This window comes from Mustela lutreola, chromosome 2 (genome assembly GCF_030435805.1).
Source record: "Mustela lutreola isolate mMusLut2 chromosome 2, mMusLut2.pri, whole genome shotgun sequence".
Taxonomy (NCBI): Eukaryota; Metazoa; Chordata; class Mammalia; order Carnivora; family Mustelidae; genus Mustela; species Mustela lutreola.
The window spans coordinates 99,363,602-99,379,047 of NC_081291.1; the positions used below are offsets into that span (position 1 = coordinate 99,363,602).

Sequence of the window (15,446 nt, forward strand, 5' to 3'; positions counted from 1 at the left end):
CATGAACAGACATTTCTGCAAAGAAGACATGCAGATGGCCAACAGACACATGAAAAAGTGCTCCACATCACTCGGCATCAGGGAAATACAAATCAAAACCACAATGAGATACCACCTCACACCAGTCAGAATGGCTAAAATTAGCAAGTCAGGAAATGACAGATGCTGACGAGGATGCGGAGAAAGGGGAACCCTCCTACACCGTTGGTGGGTATTCAAGCTGGTGCAACCACTCTGGAAAACAGCATGGAGGTTCATCAAAAAGTTGAAAATAGAACTACCCTACGGCCCAGCAATTGCACTACTGGGTATTTACCCTAAAGATACAAACGTAGTGATCCAAAGGGGCACGTGCACCCAAATGTTTATAGCAGTAATGTCTACAATAGCCAAACTATGGAAAGAACCTAGATTCATCAACAGATGAATGGATAAAGAAGATGTGATACACACACACACACACACACACACACACACACACACACACACAGGAATACTATGCAGCCATCAAAAGAAATGAAATCTTGCCATTTGTGATGATGTGGATGGAACTAGAGGGTATCATGCTTAGTGAAATAAGTCAATCGGAGAAAAACAACTATCCTATGATCTTCCTGATATGAGGAAGTGGAGATGCAACGTGGGGGGTTAGGAGAGTAGGAGAATAAATGAAACAAGATAGGATCAGGAGGGAGACAAACCATAAGTGACTCTTAATCTCACAAAACAAACTGATGGTTGCTGGGGGGAGGGGGGTCGGGAGAGCAGGGTGAGGTTATGGACATTGGGGAGGGTAAGTGCTATGGTGAGTGCAGTGAAGTGTGTAGACCTGGCAATGCACAGACCTGTACCCCTGGGGATAAAAATATATGTTTATAAAAAATTTTTAAAAATAAAAAAGAAGGCTTATTAGATTATCTATGAAGGTCACACACTAAGAACTACTCATATTTGAATTTTAATGTTTCTGTTTACTGTCCTTCCAGCTGAACTAAGTTATTGTAACTGACTTTTCAACCCCCATCATCCAAGACTATCCTAAGTACATGGAAGATGTGTAATAAAATTTGTTTCTGCTAAGATTTCTATCTTGAGTGACAAGTTTTCATAACAAAATCAAGCAACTGATGCCTGTCCTGTCTACTTCACAATGGCCTTGCAATGTTCACTAAGTACATGTGCCTTGAAAATGGTAAAGCATCAGAGATGTATAAAGGAATACATCATGTATCACATCCTGAATATTAGCAACCCTAAAATAACTTCTGGTTAAGATGGCCAACAAGCGAAAACCTATCGTTCCTCTTCCAAACACAGAGAAAAACCTACTTAAACCATGAATAGCATTTATTTTAAACAGGGCTGATGAAGAAGTAACACAGGTAAATTTCCTGGTGATGGTCAAAGAGGAAATTTAAGGGTTGATAAGAAGCAGAATTTTAGTATACACTGACAGAAGCAAGGCTTGTGTAAGGGACAAGAAGCCTGAAAGTTTTTAACAGAAAACACCTTGGCTGCCAATGAGGACAAGGAGTTGGCTGTCAACAATGGGTGGAAACAGTCAACTCATCTGTCTTACAGGAACACGGGGTCTGAGGTTACACCCAATTGACTTGGTATAGAAACACCAAACCTTGTAACTTATGTGAAAACTGGTACAGAATCTACAATCACGAGAAGCCCTGACACAGGCAACCACAAAACTGGCTGTCAGGGTTGCCATGCCCATCCAGGGTACATGTGAGACCCCTGCAGCAGGTAATTCCCATTAGAAGAAGCTCACAGGCAAAATTATAAAATAAAATTGGAATTTAAAAAATATGAAACACATGAGAACATCAAACTGAAAAATGGTCTTGAGATGTATTTCAGTAAGAAAGAAAGTATAATATTCAGAAGTGGCACATGGGAAACAATGGGGACCAAAGAAATCCACAAAATGTTAACCTAAGTCTTGACTGCTTAGAAAATATAACAAGCAACCAAAAATTTTTGGAAAAACTGGTTTCAAAAACACAGTGGCACTAAAATGCTAGTATTAACATTTAAAAAGGAATAAGAGGCTGGTGCAGTGGAAAGTTAAAGTGTTCAGGTCCTTATCTTATTTAGGAATCTAAATATAGTTTTATATTTTAAAAATAAATTATAGATAGATTTGGGTCAGATACTACCTTATCACCTCTCAGCTCCAAATCAACCTATCTTTGTCCTGCTTTGATTCAGGGCACACCAAACTTGTGTCTTTGCCAGGGGGCTTGATGCTTTCCCAGTAGAAGGCATTGGAGAGACACCGCAAGGCCAGAGGAGAAAGAAAAAGGGGCTTTTCTTTTTTCTTTTGTTGTGCTGTTTTCCATGGCAGCCAGCTGGTTGTTGTGTGAAGGCTGTTCTCCGTTAGTGAAGCACCCCTTACAGTTTACTTTTGGCTCCTGTCCTTGGGCTCCGCCACATAACCATGGCCTTCATGGTTCAACACCAGTAAGCAAGTTGGGTTGTTTTGCTCTTTTTTTGCCACAAGGAGGCTTCTTCCTATGGCCACTAAAACTCTCCTCAGTTTTCAATCTCAACCTAGTTGGAAGGCATTCTTCCAAATTTCACAATTTCTTTCTTCACTCTCCTTTATCCCTGAGGGTAGTATATGCTTTCTGCAGCTGCTGTTCTGTACTTCTTAGAGTCCTCTTTTATCCCCTTTTATAGTAGTTAACTACTTTTTGCTAGTTAGCAATTCTTGTTTTAAATTTTCCTGTTTGCTAACTATGCAATGTGGTTTGTCTGCTAATTGGACCCTAAATATATATTTAAAATTTTAAGATAATTACTAAGATAGATAATTTTAAGATAATTACTAACAACAGAAAAATCAGCAAAGCTGTACTATAAAACTTCTAAATCAATAATGGAGAAAAAAAAGTAATAGAGAAAAAAGAAAAAAAGAAAAAAGCACAGAAAAAAATGATAATTAGGAAAAAACTAAAGAAGATGGTCAAACGACCTCTAAATACATTTACCTTCACTATAAACCCACTACTAAAGCCTAGAATGCCAAATGATGCTGGGAAAACTGGACAGCTATAGGCAAAAGAATGAAACGACCACTTTCTTACATGATACACAAAAATAAACTCAAAATGGACCTAAATATGAGACCTGAAACCATAAAAGTCCTGGAAGAAAATACAGGCAGTAATCTTTTTGTTACTGGACTTAGCAACATTACTCTGGATATGTCTCTTCAGACACAGGAAAGAAAAGCAGTTAAACTCCTGGGAGTACATCAAAATTTAAAGCTTTTCGTCTCTTTATTTCTGCTCAGGTGATGATCTCAGGGTTGTGAGATGGAGCTCTGTGTTGGGCTCTGCATTCAGCAAGGAGTCTGCTTAAGACTCCCCCTCTCTGTCTCTTTCTTCTCCCCCTGCAAGTTCACTCTTTCTCTCTCTCAAAATAAATAAATATTTTTTAAAAATAAAAATGAAAATAAAAAATAAAAAAGCTTTTGCACAGCAAAGGAAACCATGAACAAAACAAAAAATAGCAACCTACCAAATGAGAGAACATATTTCCAAATTATATATTTGGTAAGGGGTTAATATCCAAATTATCTAAAGAACCTATACAACTTAACACCAAACAACAAATAATCTGATTAAAAAATGGGCAGAGGACCTGAACAGACATTTTTCTGAGGAACACATGAAGAGGGCTGACAGACACATGAAAAGATGCTCAAAATCAAGGGTATCTGGATGGCTCAGTCAGTACAGCATGTGACTGTTGATCTCAGGGTCATGCATTGGAGCCCCATGTTGGGCAAAGGTTACTCAAAAAAAAAAAAAAAAAAAAAAAAGATGCTCGATGTTATTGATCATCAGTTAAGTGCAAATCAAAACTCTAAGGAGATACTACCTTGTAGCTATCAGAATGGCTAGTATGAAAAAGAAAAGAAGTAACAAGTGTTGGCAAGGATGTGGACAAAAGGGAATATTTGTCCACTGCTGATGGGAATGTAAGTTGGTACAGTCACTGAGGTTCCTCAAAAAATTAAAAGTAGAGGGGCGCCTGGGTGGCTCAGTGGGTTAAGCCTCTGCCTTTGGCTTGGGTCATGATCTCAGGGTCCTGGGATTGAGCCCCGCATGGGCTCTCTGCTCAACCGGGAGCCTGCTTTCTCCTCTCTCTCTGCCTGCTTCTCTGCCTACTTGTGATCTTCATCTGTCAAATAAATAAATAAAATAAGAAATAAAAAAATCTTTAAAAAAAATTAAAAGTAGAAATACCATATGATCCAGTAAATCCATTACTGAGTATTCACTCCAAGAAAATGAAAAGACTAATTTGAAAAGACATATGTACCTTTATGTTTACTGTAGCATTATTTACAATCATTAAAAGCAAAATTTTTTTAAAAAGCAATCCAAGTGCCCATTGATAAATGGTATATAGACACAATATAATATTACTTGGCCATAAAAACAAATGAGACTGTGCCATTTAAGATAACAAAGATGAACCAATAGAGTTATTAAGGTAAGTGAAACGATTGAGGCAGAGGAAAGAAAAAACCTTATGATTTCACCTCTATGTGAAATCTAAAAAACAAAACAAAGGAACAAAAAAAAAGCAGAAAGAGATCCATAAGTCGAGAGCAGGTAGTTGCCAGAGTGCAGAGGTTTTGGGGGGATGGGCAAAATGGGTGGAGGAGAGTAGGAAGTACAGGCTTCTAGTTAGGGAATGTGTATGTCACAGGGATAAAAGGTACAGCATGGGAAATATAATTAATGGTACTGTAATAACACTATATAGTGACACATGGCACCTACACTTATGGTGAGCATATTATAATGCCTCGAGTTGTTGTATCCCTATGTTGTACACCCGAAACCAATATAACACTGTATGCCAACTATACTTTCATTTAAAAAAACAAAACAAAACTGACTCCAGGTGATTAGATTCAATGTGAGAAGGCAAAACTGTACAACTCTAAGATAATATAGGAGAATAACTTTACAACTGTGACTAGAGAAAGATTTCATAAGACAGAGAGCACTAAACTATAAAGACCATACATCTCTATACTAAAATTGGGTTCTTCAGTTCACAAAAAGAAACTACAGTTGACCCTTGAACAACATGGGTTGGAATTGCATGGGTCTACCTACATGTGGATTTTTTTTTATAAATACTGTGTAATACTATAAATGTATTTTCTCTTCCTTATGATTTTAACATTTTTTTCTTTTTCTTTTTAAGATTTTATTTATTTATTTGACAGAGAGAGAGATCACAAGTAGGCAGAGAGGCAGGCAGAGAGAGAAAGGGAAGCAGGCTCCCTGCTGAGTTAGAAAGCCCAATGCAGGGCTTGATCCCAGGACTCTGAGATCATGACCCAAGCCAAAGTCAGAGGCTTAACCCACTGAGCCACCCAGGAGCCCCATGACATTTTTTAACATTTTTTTCTCTATGTTACTTTCTTATAAGAGTACAGTACAGAATATATAGAACATATTAAATATGTGTTAACTGACTGCTTACATTATCAGTAAAGGCTTCTTTCTGGTCAACAGTAGGCTAGTAGTAGTTATGTTTTTGAGGAATCAAAACTTGTACACAGATTTTTGACCACATGGGGGCAGGGTGGCACCCCCAAACCCCATGTTGTTCAACAGTCAACTATATAGGAAAATGGAAAGAGGACACAGAATTGCAAAAACCATTTGCTATACATTTAACAGTTAAATGGCTCATGTCCAAAATACATAACTCTTACAAATCAATATAAAAAGACAGTCCAACAGAAAAATGAACAAAGGACATTACCTAAGCACTTCAAAAAAGAAATACAAATGGCCAACAAAGGAAAAGATGCTTAACTTCATTAGCAATCACAGAAATAAACATTACAACCATAATAATAACTCTATACACTACAATGGTAAAATTAAAAATGTGACTTACCAACAATTGGTCAGGATGTGGAAAAAATTTATACTTCCACCACCACACTAATGGTGGAAGTATAAATTGGTACAATCACTTTGGAAAATAGTATGGCATTTTCTTAAGTTGAAGGTAAGCATTCCCTATCAAAACTGCTACAATGTACAACCCCCAAGCTACCATAGCCTCTGTGGCAGTATACATTAAGTGTTTTCCCCTAGGGCCCAGCAATTATACTTCTTGGATATTGATTCCAGAAGACTTGCGCACAAGTGTACAAGGATGCATATATATAACAGAGAAGCTCACAACAGACAGGAACAAGAAACAACCCAAATATCAATTGCCAGCAGAACAGACAAACAGACTGTGTAATATTCATAGAGGAATACTAGACACCAATGAAAATAACCTGGCCCAACAGACAAAACATAGATCAATAGTATAAAATAATATTGAACCAAAGAACAAACACTAAAAAGAACATGATTCACTGTTTTTATACAGTTCAAAAGCATGTAAAACTCAACTATCCTGGTATAGGCATACACAAAAATGGCAAAGCAATTTATATATTAAAAAAAAAAAAAAAAAAAGGAAGAGACTAAACATAAGTCAAGCTAATAGTTACCCTTTGGAGGAAGGGACATGGTGGTTGTATTTTGGAGTGCTGGTGATGTTCTATATTTTTGATTGTTGCATGGGTACTCACGTATAATCATTCATCATACTTGACATTTGTGGTTTATACCATTTTTAGCATGTGTTATGTTTTACAATTAAAAAATAAATAAATAAATAAATAAATAAGGAAAATAAATATCCAACAGCTATTAATTAAAAGGATAATCCCTCATTCAAAGTGAAATGCTTGAGGAGCAAGAGTTATTGAGAAGATATTATCAACTATGAATTTATATGTATATGTAAATATGTTTGAAATACATAAAACAAATTTGACAAATCCAGAGAAATTTCAGTATCTCCGATAAACTAACAAATCAAGAAGACAAAACAATGAACAGAAATGAAGTAGATTTAAACAATTTACTGGCAGTATATATCAAATAGAGATGAGGCGCTTTTTTTAAAGCAACATGTAGAATATGTATAAATTTCATGGCATAGAAAATTACAAAGAAACTCTCAGCACATTCCAAAGACTTGATGCAAAAAAAAAAACAAACAAAAAACCCCAAACCAAAACTCTGACTACGGAGCCATAAAATTAGAAAAAAATAATGAAGAGACAACCCAAGAAACTTTATATATTTTCAGACTTAATATTTGCAAACTCTCACTCCCAGGATGTAGTAAAAGAAACCAAATTTACCCTTCTACCTCTACCAACCAGAACCCAAACAAAACAAAGAACAAAGTATATGAAACAGTTTTCAAGACACTGGGTATCAGGTATATGTCCATACAAAGATCTGAACAACATGAATCTTTATGGTGGTTTTACCTGTAGTAGTAAAAAACTCAAAATACCTAAAATTTCCATCAGTAAGTGAATGGATAGACAAACTGTGGTAGACTCATACAATGGACTACTATACAATAAAAAGAAATGAACTGTTAATAAATACAACTACATGCAAAAATCCCAAAATAATTAGGCTGAGGGAAAGAGGCCAGACCAAAAAAGAAAAAAGCTTTTTAAAATCAATTGTATGAGGAGCGCCTGGGTGGTTCAGTGGGTTAAACCTCTGCCTTCAGCTCAGGTCATGATCCCAGTGTCCTGGGATCGAACCCCACATCGGGCTCTCTGCTCAGCAGGGAGCCTGCTTCCTCCTCTCTCTGCCTGCCTCTCTGCCTACTTGTCATCTCTGTCAAATAAATAAATAACATCTTTTAAAAATAAATAAATAAAATCAATTGTATGATTCCATTTACATGAAATCCCATAAAATGCTCATAAATGAGTCTATAGTGAGGGAGAGCAGATCAATTGTTGCTTACGAGTAGGAGGGTGTTGGGTTGGATTACCAAGGGCAAAGAGATAACTTTTGGAGAGATAGGTATGTTCAGTATTTTGATTGTGGTGATGGTTTCACAGGTATATATGTGTGTGTATTAGAATTTATTAAATAGTATAGTTTAAATACATATAGCTTCTTAGTCAATTATTTATCAATTAAAATGTTTAAAAAGGAGCTAAACAATAACTGCAGTACTTATATTTTCAATAAATAAAACTGGATAAAAGTAGATCTAACAGAGAGAATCTGCAGTTCTTCCTCCAGTGACCCTCCAAAAAAACTCTGAGGCCTCGAGGAAGAGTCTGAAAACCTGTTTTAAACTAAGAGCTAACCAGAGGCTCTTAAACTAGCTAACAGAATTTAAATTAACATAATTTTTAAATTACATTTCTTCCTTTCATATAATGTTAGATTTACCAACTGCCTCATAGCAATTTCTTGGAGTAATCTAATCAACTCAGAGTATTTACATTATTGAGTACCCAATCACTTTTTCTACTTAACCCTCAAAGACACAGATTCTTTCACAAATTCTGGGCTAGAGTTTAGAAATATAACTGCAGCCTAGCAAAACAATTTAAATAATTTTAAATCTAGTCTGCTACTTATAAAAGAATGGGGGGGGGTATAGTAACATTGGTCCCTTAAAAAATCAGACTGAATATTGAGAACAGAGAAGCAGCAGAAGGCAGCAAGGAAAGTATTCTCACATAAAATAAAATGCAGCAAGGCTCAGCCTTGTAAGAAAATATGATTCATTATTTGTGCATAATATAAATAAGTCACTGAGGACACTTATATTTGGAAATTCTTCACAAAAACTTTATTTAAGATTTCATGTCCTTATAAAAAGTATATTACATCAAGATTGTAAAAAGATATTTTAAATGAGAGACTACTATCTGCTCATTTATATTACCTCATAATTCATTTCCTATCCTAACACAATGATAAAACATTTTTTCCTTCATCCTTTTCTTCCTCCTGCTTTGAAAAGGCAGTGCCCTGAGGGTTATCTTAACAGAATGTGCCATTTCCTTGCCAGGAAGCAGAAGGTTCTTATTGGCTGAATTCAAGAGAGCCACAGGCAATCCTTGTTCCCAGAATCAAAAAGGTCACTAAAACCTCAACCTAAATACAACCTTTTTATTATCTGCAATCTGAGTTTCTGTTTTACTCATACACTACACTTTAAAACAGTCTTAAACTTTAAGCACTGAAGAAATGCTTACCACTTTAGCTTACAATGTTTTCTATATAAGAATCTCAAAGTTAATGAAAATATAGATGGGAAGGACCCAATACTAAGAAGGGGATGAATTCTGAGAGTAAATACATTTATAACCTTTATCTCAAAGCAATATCCTACAAAATACTCAGAATGGTAAGAATGCAATTTACACAGTAAAAATGATTTGATTTGTTTTCAGTATGAAAGTATTTTTAATTTCTTTACTGCAGGTACAATGGCATCCAAGTCATCAATTTCTGTAACAGAAAAACAAGAATAAGAAAAGAGTAGCTTTATCTAGTGATAGGCTCAGATGAAATGAGAATTTCTAAGCAAAGCAAATCTCAAATGCAAAGGCAACACTAGCACTTTAATGCATGTGAAATTTTTCTCTAATGGTGATAATAAGAGTGTCACTGATTCAGACACAGTTGCTTCACAGGGCATCTGTTTGTAAAGCTACCATATACCTTCAAGTATCCTCTGACTCTGATATTAATCTCATCAGCAGTGTGCCCTTATTAAGCAATCCTACTGGCCACGTTTGTGATGTTATTGCCGCTTTAAATCTATGTAATTACATGGGTGAGCCCACGTGGTGAAATCCTGGGTAAAAGCTGTCTCTGTTCTGGGTCCCATCTGAGCACTTAATGATTTTTTCTCACAGAAGGTAGTCCTCTCCTTAATTCTACTGGAAAAATTTCTCATTAGCAGGATCATTCATAGGTCTACCTTTTTAGGATGAAACACATTTACCTAGTAAAAAGTGTGAGGCAAAGTACAAATCTCAGATGCAACATGTTGTAGAGCTTAGGCTGGTCCAGCTTACGAGATCAACTAGTTCGGGTTCTTCTCTGCCAGATTATTTGTGAATTTGATTTCTCTTTCTGAAACTGTCTTCTTACACTCAGCCTGTTAAATTCACTGTCTGTAAGCTTTTGGACGCTGAATAAACAAGGTCCTTTTCTCTCATTATCTAGGCTCCAACCCTACAAGTGACAGCGGCAAGTTCTCTAGATTCTTACCATTGTTTTCTACCTTATTCTGATAGGCCACAGTTTATAAACTCATTTTCCTCTATATAAAACATGCTTCCTTAGATTCCACCTCTCTTCTTCCATGTTTAGCTGAATTTTGGTTGCTTTTTTTAACCTAAACGTATAGCCCATGCTACTCAAGCTCCTGACTTTAGTCAGAATACTTATCTAGATCCACTTACAAAGTGTCAAGATATCAGAAAAAAATATAAGCAAATCTACAACAGAAAATTTGATTCACACCTTGCATCATAATAAGATCAAGTTAATCCCTGAACCCCATTCTGAAATCGTACCTGTATTCTCACTAAAAATGAGGTATCTGCCTTATAAATGAAACTTGAAAAGGATCTGAGCTAATATGAGAATATTCTCAGCTAATCACACCCCTTATATGAGAACAACAAAGTCCTTCTCCACATCTAGTATTCAGTTCAACATTCTGTAGTTGATGCTTAAAATGACATTTAGTAATAATAAACATAGTTATGTTTGCCAGATTTAACTTTCCCAATGTTAAGTGTTATTTTTAATTCCAGAATTTCAACTATGACATAAATACAGAGCTCATATGCAGGGAGACATGGCTTCTTGAAGTAAATGATCCCCAATGAACCATGCTGAGTGTCATAATATCTGAGAGGAAGTTTCTGTAGAAGGATTCTAAAACAAGTGTTACCTGTGCACCTATTAAAATGTTTACTAATGAGAAGAACCTCCCTGTTTAACTGCTACCCCAAAGCATGTAAAATCACATTATTTTATGAAATGAGGGTCTTGGGGATATGAGGCAACACATTTCTACAATTTCATGTCTCATTTTAAGTTTAGCTTTCAAATTACATTTCCCCTTGCTATGTTCTTTTCAAATATATGCACATGCCTAATGCACAGTCACTGTCCCCCTTGCTTCCACAGTCTACATAAAACTGGCCACAAAACTTCCTTTATGTTTACCAGGGCAGGTATTCTAGTCAGATGCTTCTTTTCATTTATTCATCTTCTTACCAAATTTTAATTTACTCATTCCCTTATCTTCTACTAAACCTCATTTCCTCTTCTAATTTAATTTTATTATTATTTTTATGTAAGCTCTCTGCCCAACGTGGGGTTTGAACTCACAACCCCAAGATCAAGAGCTGCACGCTCTTCTCACTGAGCCAGCCAGGCACCCCTCTTCTTCTAATTTAATTTCCTATGTCAACGAGGCATTCTTTAAAAAAAAAAAAAATCTTTCAATTGAATTATATAGAAAAAAAATTCATCAGTGAATAAATCACTTTAAACCTTAAAGTGTTCTTAATAGTAAGATAAATTACTTTTATAGCCATATATAATCACACTTAAAATGAGAGCCTTGGGTCACTATTTTGCCTATGATTCCTAAGCAAATTACATTTTTTCCCCTTTAAAAGATAATACTAATAATAGAACCCTCAATCTGACTGAGAATACAAATGTATCTTCTCCCTTATACAGATTTATTTCTTTTTTTCTACAGATGTTTACCTTAGATTACTTCTTACCACCTAAGAAATTTAATTTGTATATTTAAAAAAACACAGTAGGTAAGTTCTATCTTTAAAAAAAAGGAAGAAAAAAAACCAAACTAAACACCTTCAAAATCATAAATCCTACAAAGATTTCTCATTAGGCCATGCCAGAGTCAGGGTTAACTGGGCCTACCCAGAGAAATACCATTTCTCATTTTACAGTTTCAAAATAAAGGCAGCCCTTAGCTCTTTCAAGGCTATGTGCTTCTCTTTTTTATAGACCAACCCCAACCAACTCTAATTACAAGTTAGCAGTATACTTCCAGAACTTTTAGTGTTTTTTAGACACCTTCTACCAAAACACTCTAAGTAAAAGCACTAATACAGCGACTAAGGAACACTCATCTCTCAAACCCATTGACCTCTTAAGACTCGAAATTTAACCACTACCAACAAAGATCTTACCTAAGATTTCAAGTAGATCATTAGTAAATGCCTGAAATGCTGGGAAAAATTCCTCATGTTCTTCCAGTTTGTTGATAATGCTTTTAAAGAAAAATGCACAGTTTACACTGAATTTCCAACTTAAGGTTCTTACATCTGATTGAAATAAAACATTTTCAAAATGGAAAGAAATTTCCTAACTTCAATATAAATTTAATAATCATTTACTGCAATCCGTCCTTTTAAAAAGGTCTTTTTTCATCTAATACGACTTTTCTAAAAAAAAAAAAAAAAATTCTTATTATCAGTGTAAACATGTGTTCCAAAGTTATATTTATTTAACATTCCTAATGTGGAAAGCTTGAGAATTTTTAAGAGACCTTCCTTTTTTTTTTTTTTAAATATTTTTATTTATTTATTTGACAGGGAGATAGAGAGAGAGCACATGTAGACAGAGCAGCAGGCAGAGGGAGAGGAAGAAGCAGGCTCTCTGCTGAGCAGGGAGCCCAATGTGGGGCTCGATCCCAGGACCCTAGGATCATGACCTGAGCGGAAGGCAGACACTTAACTGACTGAGCCACCCACACGCCCCAAGAGATCTTGCTTTTTAACATTTTCTAAAAATTGTTTTTCATATCCTGTATCTTATTAAACTTAATGTAATGTGGGAAAGGGAAATGTGTAAATGTGTAAATGTGGGAAAGGGAAAAAGACCAATAGTGAGATATATGTTCCTTTTAAAAGCATCAAGTATCAGAAAACTCAAGTGTCAGATATTCCTAGAAAACATGCGGAATATGTGGAATAGGTGGTATATGTATATATGTTACAATATAAAATTGAGGGGAGGTGGAAGAGTTGCTTTAGGTATAACTATGTTTCCTTTTTTTTTTAAAAATCAGGTTTTATTTTAGAGATGACTAGCTTTTAAAAAAAACTCCTTAACATTTATCTTCTAATCAAATAATACATTGTTAGCAATTACTAAATGATCTATGGTAGTATACTAAAAATAGGACTTGTTCATATATTCCGAACACTAACATGAAATTGCTAACAAGGTATGACTTTCTCCATATATACTTTCCCTTGGAAACATGCTTATAGCAATAATGCTGGAGTCCTGACTCACCCTATATAAACTTACAGGCCCTACAATCCCTTTTTATCTTGAAAATGCTTGGCATTCTCTCCATCAATAAGGTGTGAGACTATTTTAGATTGTCAAATTATTTAAAAGACGCTAACCCAAACAGGAAAGGTAAATAACTTATGAAGTTCTGAAAGTCTTTAATTTCACCAATCCAAGCACTATGGAAGATACTTTTTAAAATAAATACCTTTGGAGGTCTTCAGGTCCCAATACCTGCATAACCTGTTCATTCACATTCTCATTAATCAGTTTACACAATTTTCCAACTGTGTTCACCAACACACACAATGAGGATGAACTATCTGAAAGAGAGAAAGAAAAGGATATTTTATTTTTTTTAAGATTTTATTTATTGTGACGCCTGGGTGGCTCAGTGGGTTAAAGCCTCTGCCTTCTGCTCAGGTCATGACCCCAGGGTCTTGGGATCGAGCCCCGTATTGGGCTCTCTGCTCCTTGGAGAGCCTGCTTCCTCCTCTCTCTGCCTACTTGTGATCTCTGTCAAATAAATAAATAAAATCTTTAAAAAAAAAGATTTATTTATTTATTTGAAGAGAGACAAAGACACAGCAAGAGAGGGAATACAAACAGGGGGAGAGGGAGAAGCAAGCTTCCCACCAAACAGGGAAGATGCTGGGATCATGACCTGAGTCAAGGGCAGATGCTTAATGACAAAAGCACCCAGGTGTCCCTAAAAGGATATTTTAAAAGAGAATTTCATCATCATTAAATCAAATATTTTATGCTTTAGTTATCCTCAGTTTTTTTACTTTTCAATTTTTTAACCTACTTTTTGTTTATTAGGAATAATTCTTTTTTTAAAAAAATATTTATTTTATTTATTTATTTGACAGACAGAGATCACAAGTAGGCAGAGAGGCGGCAGATCCCAAGACGCTGGGATCATGACCCGAGCCAAAGGCAGAGGCTTTAACCCACTGAGCCACCCAGGCGCTGCAGGAATTTCTTCTTCTTTTTTTTTTCTTTAATTTTATTTATTTATTTGACAGATCACAAGTAGGCAGAGAGGCAGGCAGTGGGGGTGGGGAGCAGGCTCCCTGCTGAGCAGAGAGCCCAATGCAGGTCTTGATCCCAGGACCCTGGGATCATGACCTGAGCTGAAGGCAGAGGCTGTAACCCACTGAGCCACCCAGGCGTCCCTCTAGGAATAATTCTTAAACAGGGGCCAGAAAGGACAAAAGTCATCACCTAATTCTAAGAGTTCTTGGAGGTTTCTCACAGCATTGTTCATTTCTCCAAGCCTAGTATAAACTTCATTCATTCGAGGATAGACTCCATTTAAAGAAGGCACATCAAATAGCTTTTGGAAGTGAGAAACAATAGCTTGCAAAGTTTTTAAGTTTGGCACATTGCTGTCCTGTCCAAAAGAGAGGGAGAAACCATTTACATATTAAAATAATCCCAAGACTTTAATAAAAACTTTAAAAAGAGAAAAAGAATCTTAGTAGAATAAAATCAGTATCTGTTTCACTATCAGTTTTTAAGATAAGATTACATTAAAATTTTAGTAAACATTTACTAAGTATTAATCATTACCTTTTCCTTATTTTCAACTTCTTCTAACATGGTATCTACTATAAACAACAGATCTTCAATTTTGATACCTTCATTTTCATCCTGCTTTTTAAAATTATGCCAAGGCACCAGTTCTGCAGATAGTATTTTCAAGGACTTATACAAATCCTTTATAACAAAAGAAAAAACATGGTATTATTGACCTTAAAAAAGTTTCTGTAACAATGCTAATAAAATATATTATTCAGGCAGGTTTAATATATATAAACTATCATCAGTATTTTTTTGACTACCATTGCCAGTTTAGAAAGAGTCTATTAAATTTGTTTTCTCCAGGTAAATACAGGGCTTCAAAAAGACATGATATATTGATTATCTCAAATCTGGATATTTAAAGTAATGATATTATGTATTAGTAGTTTATGTTATTTAAGTAATTATTTTTGCACTGTTGATGGATAAAAAATAAGCTTATCCTTTATATTTTGGCCTTAAATAATTCTATTAACAGATTTACTGAGATATAATTCACATAAAATTCATTCTCTATAAGTGTACAATTCAGTAACTTTATTCAGTTTACAGAGAGATGTACAACCATCACTATTATCTAATTTCAGAACATTTTCATCACCACAAAAA

General features: G+C 35.3%; 1 protein-coding gene across 8 annotated transcripts in view; it reads right to left on the minus strand.

The window, feature by feature from the left end:
* Positions 1-8,708: 8,708 nt before the first annotated feature.
* CEP70 (centrosomal protein 70) overlaps positions 8,709-15,446 on the minus strand; it is a 113,602-nt gene continuing 106,864 nt past the window's right edge. For all 8 annotated transcript variants that reach the window (XM_059162753.1, XM_059162751.1, XM_059162755.1 and 5 more), the window contains 5 exons: positions 14,826-14,972; positions 14,478-14,646; positions 13,459-13,573; positions 12,140-12,219; positions 8,709-9,401 (listed from right to left, as the gene is read on the minus strand). In XM_059162753.1, coding sequence (XP_059018736.1) covers positions 9,340-9,401; positions 12,140-12,219; positions 13,459-13,573; positions 14,478-14,646; positions 14,826-14,972 — 573 coding nt within the window. In that variant the 3' untranslated portion in view covers positions 8,709-9,339. The remainder of the gene's footprint in view (positions 9,402-12,139; positions 12,220-13,458; positions 13,574-14,477; positions 14,647-14,825; positions 14,973-15,446) is intronic.